General features: G+C 43.7%; 1 protein-coding gene across 1 annotated transcript; it reads left to right on the top strand.

The window, feature by feature from the left end:
- The first annotated feature begins 293 nt into the window (after nt 1–293).
- sin3b (SIN3 transcription regulator family member B) lies at nt 294–23,622 on the top strand. The gene is made up of 19 exons (XM_058073567.2): nt 294–843; nt 1,749–1,855; nt 3,754–3,907; nt 6,889–7,260; nt 7,393–7,548; nt 8,844–8,972; nt 9,055–9,144; nt 9,231–9,349; nt 9,624–9,837; nt 9,920–10,036; nt 10,112–10,350; nt 11,535–11,718; nt 14,112–14,994; nt 16,053–16,222; nt 16,301–16,474; nt 18,893–18,985; nt 19,069–19,163; nt 20,126–20,324; nt 22,536–23,622. Exons 1-19 carry the CDS (start codon nt 727–729, stop codon nt 22,770–22,772), a joined length of 3,849 nt encoding a protein of 1,282 aa, XP_057929550.2. The 5' UTR covers nt 294–726; the 3' UTR covers nt 22,773–23,622.
- The last annotated feature ends 232 nt before the right edge of the window (nt 23,623–23,854 follow it).

Raw genomic sequence — 23,854 nt, forward strand, 5'->3', positions numbered from 1 at the left:
GGAGGGCTTTGGGAACTTTTTTTGCTTTTGTTTATAAAAATGACTTTGTCAAACAATCGTATTGTACGATTTGTCGATTAATATTGTTACACAAATGTTTACGATTGCCTAAAATATCTATCTTGTGACTTTTATTCTAATAATGAGCAACAAATTAAAGGCAAGATCGGAGCCGCTCGTGCATTTGCTTGGTATCAAATTGATACCAAAATGTTTAGTATCGCCCACCGCTAGTGGAACTGCCCGATTCTTGTAAACGCAGCTCCTCCCATTGTGGCGCATGCGCACTTTAACTCCTCACTCCCTTTTTGTCAATCCGACTCCGAGCTTCCGGACGCTGAGAAACATCGCTGCCGCCGAATTTAAAGAGACAGGCAATAGTTATTTAAAACACGATAAACGGCAACCATTGTCCCCCAGCTCCTCCGATGCGTCTCGACTCCGCTCGTACAATTCGATGATGTTTCCGCAAAGTCTCGTCGAGTAAGCAGCTCGTCTCGTCTGTCATCTGCCGCCACTCGGCTCCTTCCCCTGTCGGTTAGCGCCGAGCCAGGCGAAGTGAGAGCTGTTTGGCTCGCTGGGCTCCAACTGGCAGGCTGGCTCCCCGACCGAGAGGACGCTTTGTCGGCTAGCCGAGCACCGGAGCAACACCGAAGCTTCCCCCTCCCCAGCACACACACACACACACACACACCCCGCTCTCGGAGCCTCTCGTCGCCGTGCTAAATGGCGAAGATCCAGGCGCACAGCACGGCGAAACAAATCAACCAAATTCAAGACAAGCCTTATGTTATAACACAAAAGCAAGTGCAGCAGCAGCAGCAGCACTTCCAGAAGCTGAAGGTAAGACAACGGCGGAAAAGGGGGGGAGGAAAAGTGCCCTCAACCATTTTGTTTCATTACACCGGGTTTGTTTGAGACACCGAGCGTCGAGAGTAGTGAAAGCGTCGTTGGCTAACCTCGCTCGGCCTAAATTAAAAGTAATTCACCTCTCCACCGCACAACGTTGACATTTGCGCTTAAATGTCGTAAAGTGCATTTTGCAAGTGACAGCCGACTCGGTGCTACTTTGTGCTTTTGGTCGTGTCATTGGCGAGAGCAAACTCAAAAAAGCCCAAAGCAGCTCTCTGGTGGGAAGTTCCTCCTTGTCCCCCTTTTTTCCTCTCTCTCTCACTCAGCCAAACGAACAAAGTGGAGGACGTCAGCCAGGCTAGCAGCCGACAGAGAGGCTAACTTCACTCGAACCCCCGCTTCTTTAAACACATTCTCCCTTCCCTTTGGCCGTAAGCTGGTTAAAATGGGCGACGGTAGCCTCGTCTCAAGCGACTGTAAAAAAATGTGTTAGGAGTTATTGTCGTCCGTTGGCTGGCTAATGCTAACACGAGTAGCCCTCCAAAGATATGTGACAATGCTTTGTGTGGACACATTATTTTCACCCCAACCTCATCCCGGTTGGCTGTAGCGAATAAAGACAGACACCGAACCGTGAACAAAGCCCCCTCCCGGCGTGTTTTGGTACCCACGCATTTAATTACGTATCTATTTACTTGTACACACCGTACAGCTGCAAACTTGCGCGTTTGTTGACGGCGCTATTGAACGGGACAATGAACGATGCGGAGTTGGCCGTGTTATGGGGCTAAATATGACTAGTACGCTATTGAACCGCAGCAGAGCTGATTCAGCATCCTGCTTGGGGATTTGCTCTTGATGCTCCAACTGCTTTTCATTGTCCTTGTTTGCTGCAGGTGGAAGATGCCTTGTCATACCTGGACCAGGTCAAAATCCGTTTTGCCAATGACCCTGGCATATACAACAAGTTTCTCGACATCATGAAGGAGTTCAAGTCGCAGAGGTATTTCACTTGTCTGACCTATCACATTATTACAGTAAAGTCTCGTTATATCGATATTGTCGGGAGTCAGAAAAAATATCGATATAACCGGACTGTCGATATATACGATCCTGCGCCGAACTGCATTAAAAGTGGGCAATAATGCACTCATTGTTCTATACTATAGAACAATGTCGAGCAGCTTAAATCAATCTTTGCTTAAGGATTTCAATACCAAAAAAAGAACACGGCGAACGGCTGCTTCCAGTCAACTTTATTTTTCACACTTCCACCACCAGAGCACAGCACACACACTGATTCCCGCACTTCCTGGTTCACAGGTCACGCTCAACCCGCCCCACATAGCTGGCCAAACACATGCCTGCAACAGAAGAACCAACTGCGTTCGTGGTTCGTGTGTATGCTATGTCAGTTGGTTCTTCTGTTGCAGGCATGTGTTTGGCCAGCTATGTGGGGCGGGTTGAGCATGACCTGTGAACCAGGAAGTGCGGGAATCGATGTGTGTGTGCTATGCTCTGGTGGTGGAAGTGTGAAAAATAAAGTTGACTGGAAGCAGCCGTTCGCCGTTTTCTTTTTTTGGTATTGAAATCCTTAAGCAAAGATTGATTTAAGCTGCTTTTGTATCGATATAAGCAGACCAAATTGGCTGGCGGGAGATGAAAAGGGCATCGTAGTAACCGGATTATCATAATAACCGGGTATCGTACTAACGGAACTAATTATATCATAAAAGACTAGAAATTTGCCGGGAAATGAAAATAGTATCGTAATAAGCAGTACTTCGATATAACCGATATCGATATAACGAGACGTTACTGTATTTGACTTACCTAAGTCTGTTGGGTAAATGCCACATGTACGGTGGCCCAGAAGTGCAAAACACGTCATGATCACTGGCAACAGCATAATTTTTTGTCCGTTTTGCAGCTGGGAAGTACCAAAAGCACCAAAATAACAGGCAAAACATGACACCAGTGTCCTCCTGTCTGATTGGTGTGTTCCTTCCAGGAGGTCAAATTGTAATTTTTTTTGCTTTTTCTTCACGCGCTTTGCACTTCTCGACCCCTGTACATGTGCGAGGCTGAGCTAAAAACGTAAAACTGCACATTTGGCATCCCACTGAAGTGAGTACAGCCCCCCCCACCTTTCAGATTTCAGTGGCCATTTTTTAATAAGGTTGTGGCTTCTTGTAGCACAGTAGCTGTGATGTAGTTGAGTAGTCACCGTACAGCTGCTGTCAACAAGTCATTCATCCATTCATTTTCTACCACTTTTTCCTCACGAGGGTCGCTCGGGTGCTGGAGCCTATCCCAGCTGTCTTCGGGCGAGAGTCGGGGTACACCCTGGACTGGTCGCCAGCCAATCACAGGGCACATATAGACAAACAACCATTCACACTCACATTCATACCTATGGACAATTTGGAGTCGCCGATTAACCTAGCATGTTTTTGGAATGGGGAGGAAACCGGAGAGAACATGCAAACTCCACACAGAGATGCCCGAGGGTGGAATTGAACCCTGGTCTCCTAGCTGTGAGGTCTGCGCGCTAACCACTCGACGGCCGTGCCGCCCCAAACAAGTCATTATTGTCCAAATTAGGGGTGCACCGATACACTACGATTCCGATACCGTGGATTATGACTGCGATAATTAAAGCGTTTCATCTGCTCGTCTCTCTATGCCACACAGGCTGGATGACAAGAGGGTTCACTCTGCATCTCTCTGTGCGCATTGGAGAGTGAGCCCTCATCTCATTTAGCCGTTTTGTGTAGGCGGGGCTACTAGTGAGTGGATACAGAGGTTTAGCAGTTAGCTTTTGTTGGGAATGAACTGCACGCCATACAATTTGTATGGGGTGCTGTGCATGATATTAATGTTGTCTGATTTCTTCTGTAGCATCGACACCCCAGGAGTAATAAATAGAGTGTCCCAGCTTTTCCACGGGCACCCTGACCTCGTCTTGGGCTTCAATGCTTTCCTGCCACCCGGCTACCGGATAGAGGTCCCGAAGAACGGAATCGCCTTCCTCCAGTCGCCGTTCTCCTCACAGGTGAGTCGCCATCTGCAGGGCCACACAGATTGCATTCACTCAGGGTTAGGGGTGAGCAGGAGCCTATCCCAGCCAACTATCACCAGTATCACAGGGCATGGTGCCTTCGTGCTAACCACTCGTCCGTCGTGCAGCCCGCCCTCTAACACCTCCCTAAAGAAAAGATTTTAAGGTTTTCTATCCATACTGTGATGTACATGTATGTATACATGTAGCAACTGGCACATTGATGCTAACATGTCATATTGTAGTATTTAGTATAACTTCTGGGTGCATTGATTTCACATAACACAAAAAGGAAAAGATCCACTATGAAGCTGGTCCCGAGCCGGCTAGTAGCTAGCCGATGCGCTGTGGTGAGGTGTCACTATGCCAGTGATGTAGTTCTTGGGTGTAAAAATATTAATAATAACAATGTCGCTTGGTTAATATGCAGGTCACATTATGTAAATGCAGTGTTGTCGTCGCTTTTTATTATTATTTTTTTTTTTTGTCCCCAGAAGCCGTTATGGGCGGAATTATGAGCCGCCACTTTATCTGTTTTTATATCTTTAGAACGCACAGAAAAGAGACATGTTCATCTCTCACATAAGACTTTGTGGATGATGGGCAAAAGCTTTCCTTTCACTCAATAAAGAACGTAAGAATTTGGGTCATGAGAGTACCCTTACTAAAATATTACACAGGTTGGAAAGCATCTAGCCCCCCCCAAGTTTTGAAGTTGAAAAAATTGAGAAGTTTTTACATGCCTCCAACAATGACTCTTCTTCCTCATAGAGTTTTGTGACATGCAAGTTGAACTGAATAGTCATTTAAATACTTCAGTAATAGAAACTAAATATCTACAAGTAATACAATTACCAGTATGAAATAAAACCTTGGGTTGGGCGATATGGACCTTAATCTGTATGACGATATAAAATTGAAATTCAGTCTTATAAAAACTTGTCTCAAACGGTAAAGCCCATGTATTTATTGGTAACAATCTGGCTAACTGTTCTAATGGATGTCAGCCTCTGCACACAGTGCGACTAAATCTCCAACCAACTGTTGCCTGTGCTTGTCATGAAGGAAGATGTAGTCACCCATGCCATTCCAACTGCATATGGAAGATATTTTTATCAGACTTGTTTTGTTTATGCAGACATGGGGCAAACAACGCTCTTAATTTGAAGGACAATCACGGAAGTGTGTGGAAACTGTCTATTTATATTATTTCCAAGACGCACTGCATTCAAAATAAATGTGTTTCTCGTATTTTTTTCCACTCAGAATCTGCACATCTTCATCGGACATTGTAAAACCTTCCTTACACGACAGAATTAAAACACAACGTGGTGAAATTATACTCATCCAACGCACGCACAACTACTCGGTGTCCTAAATTAAGTTAACTCCTGCTGACTTCTATTCATGCTCTGTACGAGGAGATTCAGACACCTTTCGCCGGCGTTTATCACCATTTCAACCTGTTTAGGTCGAGTAAATACTTTCCCGTCAACACGGCTTTATCATTTATACCAGTATTAGTCATTTTCTTATCATTGCAACAATCTATACTGGTGCATTTAAAAAAAAAAATATAGCCCAACCCTAGTGTGTGACAAAAAGTGCAAAGAACAAAATGTTTTACAGTATTACCTATCTTGCAAATTTTTGGCCCCTTGTATTATTCAGCCCTTTGTGGACTCCTATAGAGCAGCTACACACAATAACCCGCACAGAAAGATTTCTAGATCTTCCAGAATCTGCACCCATTCCAGCTGTATTTTCTTGGATTTCCAAAACACTCTTAATGTATCCCACCCACTGCCCGCCCCTGGGCACACCCACTCCCAAGCGCTCCGGGCAACTTCCAGACTACTGCTGAACCCCAATTTCTAATTTTGTGGCTACAGGAGTTGATAATAAACAAATAAAACCTTTGGAGAGCTACTTGAAAGTGTTTAGGCGCTACTGGTAGCTCACGATCTACTTGTTGGAGAGCCCTAACTTTCCATGTATGAACTCTAAGAGTGTTAATGTCAGGAGAGGCCAGATGTGACAGTCTTGGCACAACATTTGTCGCGGAAATGTGGTCATTCCACGTTTTTCGCGGGACTATCTGTGTTTCTAGACATGGGTGAGCTTGTAATTTGCATGCATGAATTTAAGACGCTCCCTGTATGCACACTCTATATTGCTACACAGACAACCGCTTACTTGCTGAAAATAAACACGGTGAAAGCTTCCACAAGAGCCTTTTCCGTACCTTTTCTTTCCACTGACTACAGCAGACATCGGCACCGGTGGCATTTCAGTGCTGCGTTCGGGTACACATACCTGTCTCAGACAGGCAAATGTTGCTAAATGTTTCATTATGGAAACAAACAATTGGGGTTGATTGTAATATCATTACCATGACCGAGGTGTGGATTACTGTCAACAATTCCTGCCCCTAATAGGTGCCCGATGCTCTCTGCGGTTGCGTTTGAGGTGTTCATTCCGCCACTGATTTTGCTTGTAATTCATATCAGATTTGCAGTGTGGGTTCCAAAGGTAAATAATTGAAATGGGTTTTGCAGGAGCCGTGCAAACATGCACGTGCAGACACGCGCACGTGTGTTGATTTGCCCATTTCGCTAAGCAAACATTTGCTTTTACACTCGCCAGGAAAGTTATGCAGCTGTTCGTTACACATCCTCGGAGTCGACTGTCCTGCGTGAAGGACATTTGGGGCTCTTTAGCGGCTCCGTGCACCAATGTGTGGGCTGTTTACTTTACAGGTGGCCCAAAGTGACCCTTCATCCAAGATGCTGAAATGTTGATACTCCAACACACACTGTGATGTATACATGGTTTGAAGAATTCTAATGAGATGCTTTGGGGAACAATGGGTGGTTTGGGTGTTAAAAATCCCCCGTCTGCCAATCTTTTACTTTTGCAACACGGGCTGGCACCACCTGGCAGAGCACTCAGCCTCTTATTTGTCATCCATTCAGGTGTCGCCCGGCCAACAGGGAAAGAGCGTCACCCCGTCTGCGGTGACGTCAACCTCCAGCAGCACGTCCGCCGCCAACTCTGAAGCCGGACCCGCCCAAAGGAGCGATGTCAAGGCGACATCGGCGGAGCCCCTGTCGTCGTCGACTTCTTCTTCGGTCGGACCGCCGGAAAACCCCAGCAGACTGTCCCTTCCCCTGGCCAGCAGAGAGAGTCAGAACCAGGCCGCCACCTCGTCCGTGTCCCCGCCCGCCTCCGAGACCAGCCCGGTAGAGTTTGACAGTGCCATCAGCTACGTAAACAAGATCAAAAACCGCTTTCTGGACCATCCGGAGATCTACAGAGCCTTCCTAGAGATCCTTCACACATACCAGGTATGGCGCTGCCCAAGTGCTGTGATGCTGTAACTTGTCGAGTTGCCATTTATGGCCACACTCTGGCCTTTTCCTCCACCCGGCGTGACTCATTGCTGCTTGACGGTATTCCCACCTCCTTCCACCTCACAGAAGGAGCAGCTGGAGGTGAAGGAGAGCCGAGGCGGTCGTGGTGCCAGCGGCATGACTGAAGATGAGGTCTTCTCCAAGGTCGCCAGTCTTTTCAAAGGACAAGAGGACCTGCTGGCCGAGTTTGGCCAATTCTTGCCCGACGCAAAGAGATCGCTGGTCAGTGGTGCTACATCCGCATTCGTACACATTAGTAGGGGTGTCATGAGACGTTGGTACCCCCCAAAAATCTATTGATAATGATTAGGGCCTGTCAAAAAGTGTATGTGTTATAACAGACGTTCCCTTGAACATCACAAAGCGCGAGCAAATATTGAGCAGAAACGGAGAAAGATAAGTGTATTTTGAATGGTAAGTTTAGCTTCAAAACCCTGGCACCTGGCTCTTGCAGCAAGACAAAGTTATGTTCCTACTGTTGAGTTGAGTTGTCAGGAAGTACGTCGCCTCTCCTTTGCCATTATTTTGGTCATTTATACAATGCTAGCTTGGTATAAGAGTAAAAATTAGATGCCTGATTTGAACTTTGAACTGCGAGCTAAAAGTTGGAACGTCAGGACTGCTAGCTAGTCACCAGGGAAGATTTTCAACACATCAGCGACCCATACGTGAACTATAGCCATCTATATGATCCTATTTGTTACATACTGTGGCCAACGAAGACAGGAGCAACAAAAGACAAGCTGAATACAGAGCCACCATCCACCAGTACCGGCCTGGACTTTGATTTTCGGAGAAGTAGTGTACTAACAAACGTGTACATTACCACCCAATAAGCTCATCAGATCTTACCTTCAGGCATTTCCACATAGTATCATCATTTTGGAGCTAATGAGGTGAAAGACTACTGTACTGTGCAGTGTGGGAGAAAGTTAAACAGTGCGTTAAACATGCAAAAACGTGGGGATTTCTAACTGGAATAATTCCCATATTTCCCAAATTTGTATCCCTTTACATACACTTTGCTGTAGTTGCGTATCAGTTTTACTCATCTACTTATTACTGGTTAAAAACTTATTTCTAGCTGTGATTAAGTGTGATTGAGTTAACTACACCAAAAAATGCAATTGATCATGATTAATCATGTTAATCCCTTGACGGCCCTCTATGACAATACGTTGCCATATATGAATTTCTGCTACATGACCTTGGATGCTCCACACACCGAGACTGTATACGTGACAGAAGGGCTCAGTCCGTTCATGCCATTGTTTTAATGTAGCAAATGAAGGGATGACACATGCACACGGCAATATATTGATTATCCACTTGATTTTCCATTTATTGTCATTAATGAATGTATTATCGCCCACATTAGTTTTCTGAACGAGAAATCCTTTGACACCCCTAGACCTTTGCTGGGCAATAAATGTCACACTGATAGCATTATGTTTGTGGTAATGAACCAAATGTCACATGTGCTTAACTCCTTCCTCATTCAAATGCGTTATCAACAGTTCACCGGGAACTCGCTGACGGGAGCGAAAGAGCAGCTAAAAAGACCAGATGACGACGACATGATCACCAAACAGAACAAAAAGCGGCCCAGACCCATACTGTTGCCCCACATGTCCCCACTACTCAAGGTACCGGAAGACTAGCAGCGACTTGATGTTGATGTATGACGTGATGCCGCGGTTCCACGTGTTTGCTCTTTTCTCCCGAAAGAAAAAGATGAAGTATTCCTGTACCAAAGATCAGTCCATCGCCTCGGTGGGCAAACACGGAGTCTTACGAGAGTTCTCCTTCTTTGATAAGGTGAGCAGCCTCGACCTACTTCCACGGTAGACTAGTGCGCTGTTGTCACGTGTCTTCAAGTGTGGACGTGATGTGATGTCACTCAGGTTCGCCGCCTGTTTAAAAGCCAGGAAGTGTACGAGAACTTCTTGCGCTGCATTGCCTTGTTCAACCAGGAGGTGGTCTCGGGAGCGGAGCTGCTCCAGCTCGTCACGCCGTTCCTGGGGTAAGTGTTGGCAAGTTACTTCCTAAATGAAGTACTATACCACTAGCTATTGCCTCAGCATCTGTATCCCTGGATGTTAGATGCATTGCACTGCCTTAGATTGTAAAGGTTACTGCATTATAGTATGCAGTATACAGTATGACTGTAATTTGCCTCACTTACCGATCACTGAATAGAATTAGGAAAACAAGGAAAAATGCTAGTGCTGTGTTGAGGGGGCAACGCTTGGATTATTGGATTCTATCGCTCAAGATTGAATCTAAACTCCTTCCAGGAAGTTTCCTGAAGTGTACACGCAGTTCAAGTCCTTTCTGGGAGACAAAGAGCTCTCTCATGCCGTGTCGGGGCTGTCTGATCGCTACATGGAGGGAGGTGGAGGCAGAGAGGTGGACTATGCCTCCTGCAAACGCTTGGGCTCCAGCTACAGAGCGCTGCCCAAGACCTACCAGCAGCCCAAATGCAGCGGCCGCACCGCCTTGTGCAAGGAGGTGTGTCTACTTGACTACGTATGCATGCAAGAAACTGTTCTCTGTGAAGTGAAAAGCGTCCCCTGTTATTTGCATTGGTTAGGTGTTAAATGACACATGGGTGTCGTTCCCGTCCTGGTCAGAGGACTCCACCTTTGTCAGCTCCAAGAAGACTCCCTATGAGGAGCAGCTGCACCGCTGCGAGGATGAAAGATTTGAGGTATGCTTCACAAAGTCACCATGCACTCCAAGAAAACGGTACGTGGTCTTCAGAGCATCAGCGTCTCCCTTCTAGTTGGACGTGGTTCTGGAGACCAACCTGGCCACCATACGCGTGCTGGAGAGCGTCCAGAAGAAGCTGTCGCGCCTTTCGCCCGAGGACCAGGATCGCTTCCGATTAGACGACTGCCTGGGCGGCACCTCCGAGGTCATCCAGCGTCGCGCCGTTTACCGCATCTACGGCGACAAGGCCCCCGAGATCATCGAGGGGCTGAAGAGGAGCCCCGCCACAGCCGTACCCGTGGTTCTCAAGAGGTGGGAGCGCAGTCGTATGAACTCCTTTGCGACCGGACATTTGTCCAAAGACATGCCCTCCAGTAGCGCTCATTTTACAGGATTCGGACTGGTCTTTCATGGCAGACAGAACATTGTGGACTAGCGCTATATAACCATGGAAATACTTAGAGAAAGAGTAGACTCTCAGCAGTAGAACATGGGTACGTTACAGCAAAATATCACTTAGCAAAAAATAAGGAGATGCATTTCAATTTCGTTTTACAATATATTTCAAGCACAGCTTTCACTTTGACACAAATGTAGCCATATATGTATATATATTCCATCAAAATGTCTAAACTACTACAATTGGATAAGCGGCATAGGAGGTGTTTTTCATGAATGGATATACAAATATAACACCATGAACTATATTCAATTTTCACATTTGAAACTGTGTGCATATACCATGTCTATATAGCCCAGGGGTGGGCAAACTTTTTGACTTGCGGGCCGCATTGATATGACAAAATTTACGGGGGGGCAGACTATATATTTTACACGTAACAGTCCACCTGGTATTATTGCATCTGTAAAATTGTCATGCAATCTGCTATTATTTATTTTATATTTGTATTATTTTAAAAATAATAAAATATTATAATAATTACAATAAAATTAAAATAATAATTAGATTATTATTATGTAAAATATGCAAATACAACAATAATATTATATATAATTAATATAATAATTAGCATTAATATAATAATTATTATAATAATAGTTCTAATAATTATTATTATAATCTAATAATAATATGATTATTATTATGTGCTTGTGTCCCTTTTTTCAGGAGCACTTTGTAAACAACAGACCATGTCAAAAAACGAAATTGATAAAACCATCAAAAGGTTGGCTCAGGCCATGATGCCAGGTTGTATGTTGAGTTTAAATGAAATACTTTGGAAAGATTGGGCGGGCCGTATTCAAACACTTGGCGGGCCGGATGTGGCCCCCGGGCCGTAGTTTGCCCACCCCTGATATAGCCCGAGAACACAATATTCTGTGTGTTGTGAAAAATGTGTCAGAATGGTCATAAATGGCCGCTACTGAGAGGGATGTCTTTTGAAAGGTGACTGGGATTGAATGCGTCACCTTCTCTTCCCTCCACTGCTGCCCGAGCCTGAAAGTGAACTTTGCTGTGCACTTTGAACCCGCAGGTTGAAAGCCAAGGAAGAGGAGTGGAGGGAGGCCCAGCAGGGTTTCAACAAGATCTGGAGGGAGCAGTACGAGAAGGCCTACCTCAAGTCATTGGACCACCAAGGAGTCAACTTCAAGCAGAACGACATGAAGGCCCTGCGCTCCAAGAGCCTTCTCAACGAGATCGAAAGCGTCTACGACGAGGTACAAGCAACTCACTTAAGGGTAGCTACAGCCACAAATAATAAAAGCAGCAGTAACACCGTAACGATGTGGTACTGTAGTATCCAACGTAGCATCGCAGGCACTCGGATTTGAGCAGTAATAAGTATTTAGTAGGGGTGTCACGGCACACCCAACTCACGTAATAAGACGGTCAATGCATGAGATTGGGTCTACGAGAACAAGATGAGGTTTGAACTTTAATTTAGAGGAAAGTACAATGAAAAAATATGACTGGACAACAAACTGTTGTTCACATGCTTTTTGAAATTTTTTGTCCCACAAATGGTAATGGTTTTATTTCATTTGAGCATGCATCAGATTCCAATTGAGTGCATCCCATAATCAGTTCCCAGTTCCACATGTCCGAAAGGAGTAGGAAGAAGCAAAGCTTATTAAATCCTACCCCTCCATCTGGTACTTTTACAATCACTAACTCTTACATTTGTTCACTTCCTGCTTTCCATAATACAGTTTTTTGTTTTTTTTTTTTAAAATAATGCACCTCGTACCGAAGTACTCTGTGATATGAGCATCCAATGCCATAATGGGTACCGTAGTGTCAATATAGTGATATATATATATATATAGCACAACTTTCATTTTGACACATTTGCTCAAATGCTTAACCAGCGATACCGCATACCCCGCCTCATGCCCAAAGACAGCTGGGATAGGCTCTAGCATACCCGTGACCCAAGTGAGGATAATAGGCATAGAAGATGAATGGATGGATGGATGCGTAACCTTACCATTACCTAACCATTTTTTTACTATTTTAATGGGTAGACATATATAAGCACTGACCACTATCATGCTAGGTGTTAGCATGTTAATGTAATGGTAATGGTTAAATTTCATTTGAACATGCATCAGATTCCAATTGAGTGCATCCCATAATCAGTTCCCAGTTCCACATGTCCAAAAGGAGTAGGAAGAAGCAAAGCTTATTAAATCCTACCCCTCCATCTGGTACTTTTACAATCACTAACTGTTACATTTGTTCATCGGTCAATCGGTTTTCTGTGAAAATATGGACTGTAAATTTAGCTAAATGATATTATTGTCAGCATTTAAAAAAATTTGTATAAACCATCCATCCATTTTCTGTGCCGCTTATCCTCACTGGGTGGGGGTATGCTGGAGTCAATCCCAGCTGTCTTGGGGTGAGAGGCGGGGTACACCCTGGACTGGTGGCCATATAGACAAACAACCATTCACACTCACATTCATACCGATGGACAATTTGAGGTGGCTAATGATGCTAACATGGGGAGGAAAGCGGAGTACCAGGAGAAAAGCCACGCGCCCACAGGGAGAACATGCAAACTCCACACAGAAAATCCAAGTGGAAAAACCAAGCGGAGAATCGAACACAGGTCTTCCCGATCTGGCCGTGGCCTACATGCTAACCACCGTGCGGGCCAGTTTAAGGCAATATCGTAATGATGCAATATTTCCTTTCAAATGTCATCTTTCACTGAAGTTGTGGAAGTTCCGTTTGTGACGTGTTTTCTCGAACACTTGCAGCATTTCTTGAAATGCTGGCTTTTCAGCAGTATTAAAGAGCAGCATTTCTTTTCCAGTGACTTTGTGTAAGCGCTGTTCCATTTGTATTTACTGTGCTGAGCAAACGTCTGAGTGTTGACTTTTGGGACAAAGGCTCTGTTGTTGCCTTTTATGTTCCTACCACTTTCAAATACATTCGGCATAACGCCTCATTGGCTCACCTGGCCCATTATTATATTCCCACATGGGGGGGGGGGGTCATTTGGCTTTTTCCCTGTGGAGCGCTGGGGTGGTGAACTAATGCCCAGAGTGAACTCTTGTTGCCCATTTGGAAGCGAGAGACGAGGAACACACACAGCAATACACAGAAGCCGGCAAAATCATTTATTTAAGTATATTTTCATTTATCGTGTGATGAGTTTTTTATCTAAAGGATAAATCTTGTCATGTTTTAGTGTCATGATTGTCCTAACCCTCGTATGATACCTTTCTATCTGCCTCATTACTCTTTAGCTCCCGTTTACTGTTTGGCATCTTTGTGTTTTTTTTTTAATCTACTACTTTGTTTTACTCTGCGGACTTCCAGTCACACCCATTAAATTAATATGCGCTTGTCTCTCTCTTTTTGGAGGCAGTTGGGGGGGGAATAGCTATTTAAAATATTTGATTTTATTAATGAATGAAGTTGTAAACAAGCTGAGGCATCTGTTGTTTGACCACGTTGAGATTTCTTTCTCTGGAGACCCCCATGTTCCCGCACCTTTGCATAATATTAATACACAGCAGATGGTTGCTGATCATCCCCTTTAAGACGGAGCTCATTGATGCTATTCCTTCATCTGTACTCATCTTGGCATTTGTCTTAGCGGCAGGAGCAGAGCACAGAAGAAGGCGGCGTCGGCCAGCAGAGTCGCAACGGCTCCAGTACAACCGCCACCAGCGAGCCTCACATGGTGTTTACGTACGAGGACAAGCAGATCTTGGAGGACGCCGCCTCGCTCATCATCTACCACGTCAAGCGCCAGCCCACCATCCACAAGGACGACAAAGACCACATCAAGCGCATCATCCAGCACTTTGTTCCCGACCTGTTCTTCTCCCGCCGCGGCGAGCTCAGCGACACGGAAGAATGGACGGACGAGGAGGCCGAGCCCGAGGACGGAGGAGAGCGGGCAGCAGGTGGAGCATCAGCTGTAACGGCAGCAGCAGCAGGAGGAGCAGCAGCAACTCCAGGAGGAAACGCCAACATCTCTAATGCATCAGCAGCCGCCGGTAGTCAGTCCCAACCGCAACCAGCCCAAGCCCAGACCCAGCCCCAAAGCCAGCAGCAATTAAACAGCGAGTCCAGACGGAGACGCGGCAGCCCTCCCCAACCAGCAGACACGGAATCCTCCAGCACCCCCGGCAGCACGGTCCAAACTGCCACGGCCACCAGCTCCGCCACAGGATCTGCGCCCACGGAGACGAGTTCAGGCGCAACGGCGGAGAAGGTGGACCTGCGAGACCCCGAAGCCGAGCACCAGAAGGAGCTGGATGGCGTCTACAACCTTTTCTTCGTCAACAACAACTGGTATTTCTTCCTGCGGCTGCACCAGACTCTCTGCTCGCGTCTGCTGCGCGTGTACCGGCAGGCCGAGCGCCAGCTGCTGGATCACCGTGCCGAGCAGAGCAGGGAACGGCTGCTTGTGGCCGAGGGGAGACGGGAAAAAGCGTGTGACCTCGCCATGGAGCTGCGCCTCAAACAGCCCAGTAAGTAACGTATAATTCTATCGTTCATACACGGTGCAGTAGGGCCTCCCCTTTCGTGGGAGTTCCGTACCAAGGCCACCAGCCAATGACAAACATTTATATGCCCAAAGTCTATTTTTGACTCATGGCTAACTCCCCGCCCCTCCACACCCTCCTGATGGCTTGACTTTGACATTCTCATCTGATTTCAGATCAACTTTTGCAATAAGAGCGGATGTTGTAATCACTAGATTCCACTCCAGAAGCCTCCTCTTTTCTCTTCAATCACCACTGTTCACTATTACATGCACATTTCAAAAATAAAACGTATGCTACTCATGATGGGCAGATGGAACTGGTGTTACAGTGTAGCCAGACACCGCACACAACGGTGCGTTCAAGGACTGGCTAACAAAATGCAACATCTGAATGCTTGACAGAAGCGTTTTATTAACTTCAGCACATTTGTGAAGTGGATGACAAAGTGGAAAGGACAACGTAGCTCTCTGCCCGTAAGCTCATTTATTGACACAACACGGCAGAAAGCCAGCATGCGTGCGTGCCGGTTGCCTACAGCCACAGCTGTTAATGCCAGTGATGCTAGTTTGTACACCACACACCCCCAGTGACAGGAAACCAAAGTGCGGCCTGGGGGCCATTTGTGGCCTGTAGCTTTTTTTTTTTTTTTTTTTTGCGCCCCACGGCATGCTAAAAATATAAACTAGCAATGTAGGGCTCTGAAATGTAAAAGTAAATAATTGGTTTGAAAAAAAACAAGAACATAGATTTAATTCCCATGCAACCACAAAACAATTGCGAAAATAACAACATATAAATAAGAATTTTTAAATGGGGTGTTGCCTTTCAATCACCCCGAAAATGGAATAAACTTGTATTATTGTGGGGAATAATTTTAGCGCATTATTTTTTTTTAATATATACAGTACATAACTATTTAAACAAACAAAATAACAGAGCTTCATCTTTCAGGATGTATCCCTTGGTGGGAATGTTTGGTCAGCCCGACTACGTAGACATTAGCAATACTGGTGAATAAAATGACTATCCACTATGTGTAGGCGAGGTGGAGCTGGAGGAGTACTACCCCGCCTTCTTAGACATGGTACGCAGCCTGCTGGATGGCAACCTGGACTCCACTCAGTACGAAGACACCCTACGGGAGATGTTCACCATCCACGCCTACATCGGTTTCACCATCGACAAGGTCATCCACAACATCATCAGACAGGTACGCCTCACGCAGGTTCCAGCCGCATGCCGCTCACACACGTCTCAGCTCCTCCCACTTTGTCTCGTACCACCTCAGCTGCAGCACCTGGTGAGCGACGAGGTGTGCCTGCAGGTGGTGGAGCTCTACCTGGCCGAGAGAAAGAGGGGTGCCGCCGGGGGCAACCTCTCATCGCAGTGTGTGCGAGCCGCCTGGGAGACCAGCTACCAGTGGAAGGCTGAGAGAGCCATGGCTGAGGAGAACTGCTTCAAGGTCAGCACACATCGTTGTATACGCTGGACACAACATTAGGTACACCCACACAATACAAAGGGATGCCATACCTGGGCTGGATGACAAATAATCATGCTCACCGCTTGAGAGGTTGTGACTCTATCCTACGAGGACAGCTTCTTATGTACACGGAACACATATTACATACAGTACAAACACTTTTTACCATCCAAATACACAGGACACATATTTCATTGTCAGCACATTTATTCTCATATTAGTTCTTCAGTTAGTATTTCATCCCTTGTTTAGACACCCAAAAACACGACATCTATCCCCACCTTCCCTTTTAGGATGCACCAATCCACACTTTTCACATCCGATCCTCATACCCAAGTTTGCTAGAATTCTTATAATTAATCTAGCCACGTGTGCTGATACGGTATTAATCTAGCTATGTTTGCTGATTCTTTTAGCTCCAGTACATTGCTAATATTCTTCTAGCTAGGTTTGCTGATATTAATCTAGCTACGCATGCCGAAACGGTATTAATCTAGCTACCTCTGCCGATTCTTTTAGCTAGGTTTGCTGATATTAATATCGCTAGGTTTTGCTGATACGGTATTAATCTAGCTACGTTTGCTGATTCTTTTAGCTCCAGTACATTGCTAATATTCTTCTAGCTAGGTTTGCTGATATTAATCTAGCTACGCATGCCGAAACGGTATTAATCTAGCTACCTCTGCCGATTCTTTTAGCTAGGTTTGCTGATATTAATATCGCTAGGTTTTGCTGATACGTTTATTAATCTAGCTCCGTTTGCTGATTCTTTTAGCTCCAGTACATTGCTAATATTGTTCTAGCTAGGTTTGCTGATATTAATCTAGCTATGCATGCCGATAAGGTATTAATCTTGCTACCTCTACCGATTCTTTTACATGGTTTGCTGATATTAATATCGCTAGGTTTTGCTGATACGGTATTAATCTAGCTACGTTTGCTGATTCTTTTAGCTACAGTACATTGCTAATATTGTTCTAGCTAGGTTTGCTGATATTAATCTAGCAACGCATGCCGATAAGGTATTAATCTTGCTACCTCTACCGATTCTTTTAGATGGTTTGCTGATATTAATATCGCTAGGTTTTGCTGATACGGTATTAATCTAGCTACGTTTGCTGATTCTTTTAGCTACAGTACATTGCTAATATTGTTCTAGCTAGGTTTGCTGATATTAATCTAGCAACGCATGCCGATAAGGTATTAATCTTGCTACCTCTACCGATTCTTTTAGATGGTTTGCTGATATTAATATCGCTAGGTTTTGCTGATACGGTATTAATCTAGCTACGTTTGCTGATTCTTTTAGCTCCAGTACATTGCTAATATTGTTCTTGCTAGGTTTGCTGATATTGATCTAGCTATGTGTGTCGATATGGTATTAATCTCGCTACGCGTGCTGATACGGTATTAATCTAGCTACGTGTGCTGATACGGTATTAATCTAGCTATGTTTGCTGATTCTTTTAGCTAGGTTTGTTGATATTAATCTAGCTACATGTGTCTATACAGTATTAATCTAGCTCAGTTTAAAGCACAGGCGCGGCTCATAGACCTGAAATCTCCTCCGGTGATATTGTGTAGTAATACCCTGGTGTTGGAACCCGATACCGGACCAGATCTGGTTCTAGACTTGCCAGCAAATGGCAGAAAAAGAAAGAAATGTTGTAAATAGGCTTTGCATGATTATTAAATGTATTTTAAGTTCCATGGGCAGCTAAAATTCTTCGATAAAGGCCTCAGCTTTTCTCCTCCGAACATATTGCCGGGCATTATGGCCAAAGAGCTGGATTTTTATTTTGTCTGACCACAGAACATTCCTCCAGAAGGTCTTGTCTTTGTCCATGTGATCAGCAGCAAAAGTCACCTTAAGGTGCTGTTTTTGGACCAAGGGCTTCCTTCTTACACGGCAGCAAAAAAACGCTTGACTTTGGACACTGACACTTGTGTTCCAGCAGCTTCTAATTTTTTGACGGTTCTCGGTTGACTCGTCGCCTTCCTGACCAATTTTATCTCCGCAGCAAACGATAGCTTGCATTTTCTTCCTGATGGTGGCAGTGACATGGCAGTCATGCACTTGAAAGACGAGTATTTTTGTAGACGAGTACTTCCGGTCCTGGGTTGTCCATCATAAGCCTTGCTGGTGTGTTTTGTTTTTGTATAGCTCCGTATTTACAATGACCATGTATACAGGGATAGCCCTGTTTGCTCTGGCATGTAAACAGGTTGTTCCCAATGTTTCGGAAACCGGATTATTGACTGCATGTAAACGAGGTGAATGAGATGTTTTTTAGGGTATTTTGGTCGCCGTCTGTGTGATGTAGTACACAATATAAATGTCCAACTATGATGATAAACACACATAGTGACTTGTATCCACTTTCATGTTTCTCTCAGGTGATGTTCATCCAAAACAAGGGCGACGTGACGATGACCATCGAGCTGTTGGACACGGAGGAGGCCCAGGCTGATGACCCCTTAGATGTTCAGGTACATGCGTGACGAATACGATCATGGATGTGGCCGGTCACCTTGGGTAATGACCCATATGTGCCTGATATTTCATGTTTTAGTGCTTGTCTACCTACATGGAGCAGTTTGTGGGAACAGAGTCCAGTCTGTGTTCACAAGCAGAGGGCTACTTTTTCAAACCGGTCTTTCTTCCCAGGTAAGACACTTGGACTCCTTGACTTCTGTTCTGTATAGTAAATGCGTCTGTGGAACCCTTCATGTCCACGCTCCTCCAGCTGCCTGACTCGTGTCGAGATGAAACTTTTATCACCTTTTCCCAACATACGAGTAAAGGGAAGTTGATCACCTTTTAGAAATATCATTAAACAGGAAGGAAAGGAAAGAACCATCAACAGCTAGAATGGACACAATAATAAAGTCAAAATATCAACAAACAAGTCGTCACGAAAGAAATCATTTAAATTAAAAAAAACAAAAAAAAACAACAAATATATCATTTCAGGAGAAGGAAGTCCAAATATTAAGTTTTCTGACAAGAAAAAAGTCCCAAAGAGTAAACTTGTAATATTAGCATATAAAGTTGCCATTTTTTAACAATACTAATCTAACGTTTACAACACCTCAATTTTTCCAGCTGTTTATTGAAATTCAAGCAGTTCAAGTTGAATGAATAGCTTGAAATGGTACAAACACAAACGATATCACAATATGACGATATCATTTTGCCCATAAGGAAACCCGCTCCTCTGTGACATCACAAAGGAACAATTTTGCGACGCCCCCTGAAACCGAGCGTTCAGAGCCATCCCAAACTTCACTTCCAAATGTTCAAACCTAATTATCTGAATTTTTGGCATGGTTTAACACCACAATCCAACATTCTAACTACATTTATTGGTCAGAAACATGGACAAAGCATCATAGATCCCCTTTAAGCCATATGATGAAATGACAGGTAGGAAAAACATGTCAACGCTTTTTTCCAATTTATCGTTTACACTGGTACCATATCACCAACTGTAGAGGCAAAGTAGTTGTCCGGAACCATTCAAGCTTCCCCAGATCACCAGAAGATCACAGCACTTACCCATGTGTGCGGTCAACCCTGTGGCATGGTTGTTGTTGTTGTTGCTGACCAACTTCCTTGTGGCCTTCTAGGAACCTGCGTCGCTTCCGGCGCTGGCAGGTGCGGCAAGTGGAGGCAATGCGCTGCAGACGCGAGTGGCAGCGGCAGCTGGGCGTGGAAAACGCCGGCAGCCTGGACTGCCGCTTCAAACTCAACACGCACAAGATGGTGTTCGTCATGAACTCTGAGGACTACATGTACCGCAGGGGAGCGCTGGTCAAAGCCCGGAAGGTGAACTTCATCATGACAAACTAACGCATACTATCCACATGTACTTGCATAATAAATGCTAAGTATCATCCATTACAATTATTGGAGAAAGACTCAGTCATGATAATGAAATATGTGTATTAGTAGTATCAAGATGGTGAAATATGTCTATCAGTGGTATCGTGATCATAGCAACATATAAACACCATTATTATGCTGGGTGTTAGCATAATTGTCCAGCTATGAAAATGGCTAAAATACTACTTGCTAATGTTATCATGCTAGAAATGTTAATATTCTAATATTAGCATGCTAACACCTAGCATAATGGTGGTGTTTATACAAGTGACTTGCACTGAAATTGGCTTTTAAAAAATGCTACTTGCTAATGTTATGCTAGAAATGTTAATATGCTAATATTAGCATGCTAACACCTAGCATAATGGTGGTGTTTATACAAGTGACTTGCTATGAAAATGGCTTTTAAAAAATGCTACTTGCTTATGTTAGCATGCTAATATCATGCTAACACCTAGCATAATAGTGTTTTGTTTATAGATGTGTCTAGCTATGACAACAGCTAAAAATATCAGCCTTATTGTCCATAAGTTCATTTACACCATTATGCTGGCTTTTAGCATATACTTGCTAATGTTATCATGCTAGAAATGTTAATATGCTAATATTACATGCTAACACCTAGCATAATGGTGGCGTTTATACAAGTGACTTGCAATGAAAATGGCTTTTAAAAAATGCTACTTGCTAATGTTATGCTAGAAATGTTAATATGCTAATATTAGCATGCTAACACCTAGCAGAATGGTGGTGTTTATACAAGTGACTTGCTATAAAAATGGCTTTTAAAAATGCTACTTGCTTATGTTAGCATGCTAATATGCTAATCTTAGCATGCTAAGACCTAGCATAATAGTGTTTTGTTTATAGATGTGTCTAGCTATGACAACAGCTAAAAATATCAGCCTTATTGTCCATAAGTTCATTTACACCATTATTATGCCTGCTGTTAGCATATACTTGCTAATGTTATCATGCTAGAAATGATAATATACTAATATTACATGCTAACACCTAGCATAATGGTGGCGTTTATACAAGTGACTGGCTATGAAAATGGCTTTTCAAAAATGCTACTTGCTAATGTTATGCTAGAAATGTTAATATGCTAATATTAGCATGCTAACACCTAGCAGAATGGTGGTGTTTATACAAGTGACTTGCTATAAAAATGGCTTTTAAAAATGCTACTTGCTTATGTTAGCATGCTAATATGCTAATCTTAGCATGCTAATATGCTAATCTTAGCATGCTAAGACCTAGCATAATAGTGTTTTGTTTATAGATGTGTCTAGCTATGACAACAGCTAAAAATATCAGCCTTATTGTCCATAAGTTCATTTACACCATTATTATGCCTGCTGTTAGCATATACTTGCTAATGTTGTCATGCTAGAAATGATAATATACTAATATTACATGCTAACACCTAGCATAATGGTGGCGTTTATACAAGTGACTTGCAATGAAAATGGCTTTTAAAAAATGCTACTTGCTAATGTTATGCTAGAAATGTTAATATGCTAATATTAGCATGCTAACACCTAGCAGAATGGTGGTGTTTATACAAGTGACTTGCTATAAAAATGGCTTTTAAAAATGCTACTTGCTTATGTTAGCATGCTAATATGCTAATCTTAGCATGCTAAGACCTAGCATAATAGTGTTTTGTTTATAGATGTGTCTAGCTATGACAACAGCTAAAAATATCAGCCTTATTGTCCATAAGTTCATTTACACCATTATTATGCCTGCTGTTAGCATATACTTGCTAATGTTGTCATGCTAGAAATGATAATATACTAATATTACATGCTAACACCTAGCATAATGGTGGCGTTTATACAAGTGACTTGCAATGAAAATGGCTTTTCAAAAATGCTACTTGCTAATGTTATGCTAGAAATGTTAATATGCTAATATTAGCATGCTAACACCTAGCATAATGGTGGTGTTTATACAAGTGACTTGCTATAAAAATGGCTTAAAAAATGCTACTTGCTTATGTTAGCATGCTAATATGATGCTAATATTAACATGCTAACACCTAGCATAATAGTGTTTGTTTATAGATGTGTCCAGCTATGACAATGGCTAAAAATATCAGCCTGATTGTCCATCAGTTCATTTTGTTCTCCGATTCTTGGTCGGCAGTCCCAGAACCGCGTGGCGGCGAGTCAGCACGAACGCTTCGACAAGTGGCACCAGGGCTGGCGGGCGGAGCACGTGACGCCGACGGCTGAGCGCGGCGTGCAGAAGTGGCTGCTGGGCGAGGAGGAGGAGGACATGGTCCCCTGCAAGACCACCTGCCTGTCCGCCCACGTCAAAGGGCAGACGGTCAACAGATACCAAGTTCATTACAGCGGTAGCAAAGCCCCCGCCTCGCCTTAGAGGGGGGGGGGGGGTCTCACGCACGCGCACACAGACAGGTAAATGCATGGACGTCCATCCACTACACAGTGCAGTACTTGTACAGCTCGGCCTGCATGCTCACTCTCTAACAAGAGATGAGTGAGCATGTGGGCCAAAAGGACCAGCAGGACAAACAGTCATAAACTATTATGGACCCACGGGGCAATGAGTCCCCCTCCCTCCACCCCTCTAAGAATCAACATTGATCATGATTGATCAGGAAACGCTTTCAGAAATGTGAATGTCTTTCTTTTCTTTTTGTTTTTTAAATTCTTCTTCTCATCATCATGTGTAGTTTTAGCTTGTAAAGCCAGAGAGCCTTCTGCTTCTTGGTTGCTTCCATGCGTCCTTCTACCAGGAGATCAAGGTCAGCGCGTGTAAGTAAGTACGATGTTTGTGTATCCTGTACTTCATTTTGTCTCTGTATGCCCGGTCAATACACTTTAGGACAGTACGTGCATATATATCTTTATTTTATATATATATATACATATATATATGCATTTACATTCATCTAAAGATCACGTGGTTCTTTACAGTGTTTGCTGTCGGCCAACTCTTGATGTTTGCGTCCCCCCTCCCCCCCCCCCTTTGTATCGTAGCTGAAACCCCTTTATCATCAGGGCAACCAGGACTCCTTCAATTTGATTCAATTTTTCATACCGATGATAATTATGTATCATAATCATGATTTCACTGAATGTTTTGTTGTTTTTTTGGCATACTGACATTGAAAATAAAAGCAAAAATATCAGTGTTAAAATAGAATGTATAACATTGATCCTGTATCGGTTATCATGAATAAAACAAGCTAGTTGTCACCTTCCTATACGTTGGACAGTATCGTCTTCTTAGCGATGTGCAATATATCGAGCTTACGAATTGTTTCCATTCTTAATGTAGTTCTTAATCATTATTTATTTTAATGATATTCTTTTTTTTTTTATTATTTAAAATACCATTTTCATCTACTTTGATTCTGTCCTACATTTTTTCTTTTAGCATTCCGATATAGTAAATCACCCCCTTATAAACAACTTAATTATTTTATTGAAATTATT

This window comes from Doryrhamphus excisus, linkage group LG4, assembly GCF_037039965.1.
Source record: "Doryrhamphus excisus strain RoL-2023G ecotype Guam linkage group LG4, RoL_Dexc_Guam_v1.1, whole genome shotgun sequence".
Taxonomy (NCBI): Eukaryota; Metazoa; Chordata; class Actinopteri; order Syngnathiformes; family Syngnathidae; genus Doryrhamphus; species Doryrhamphus excisus.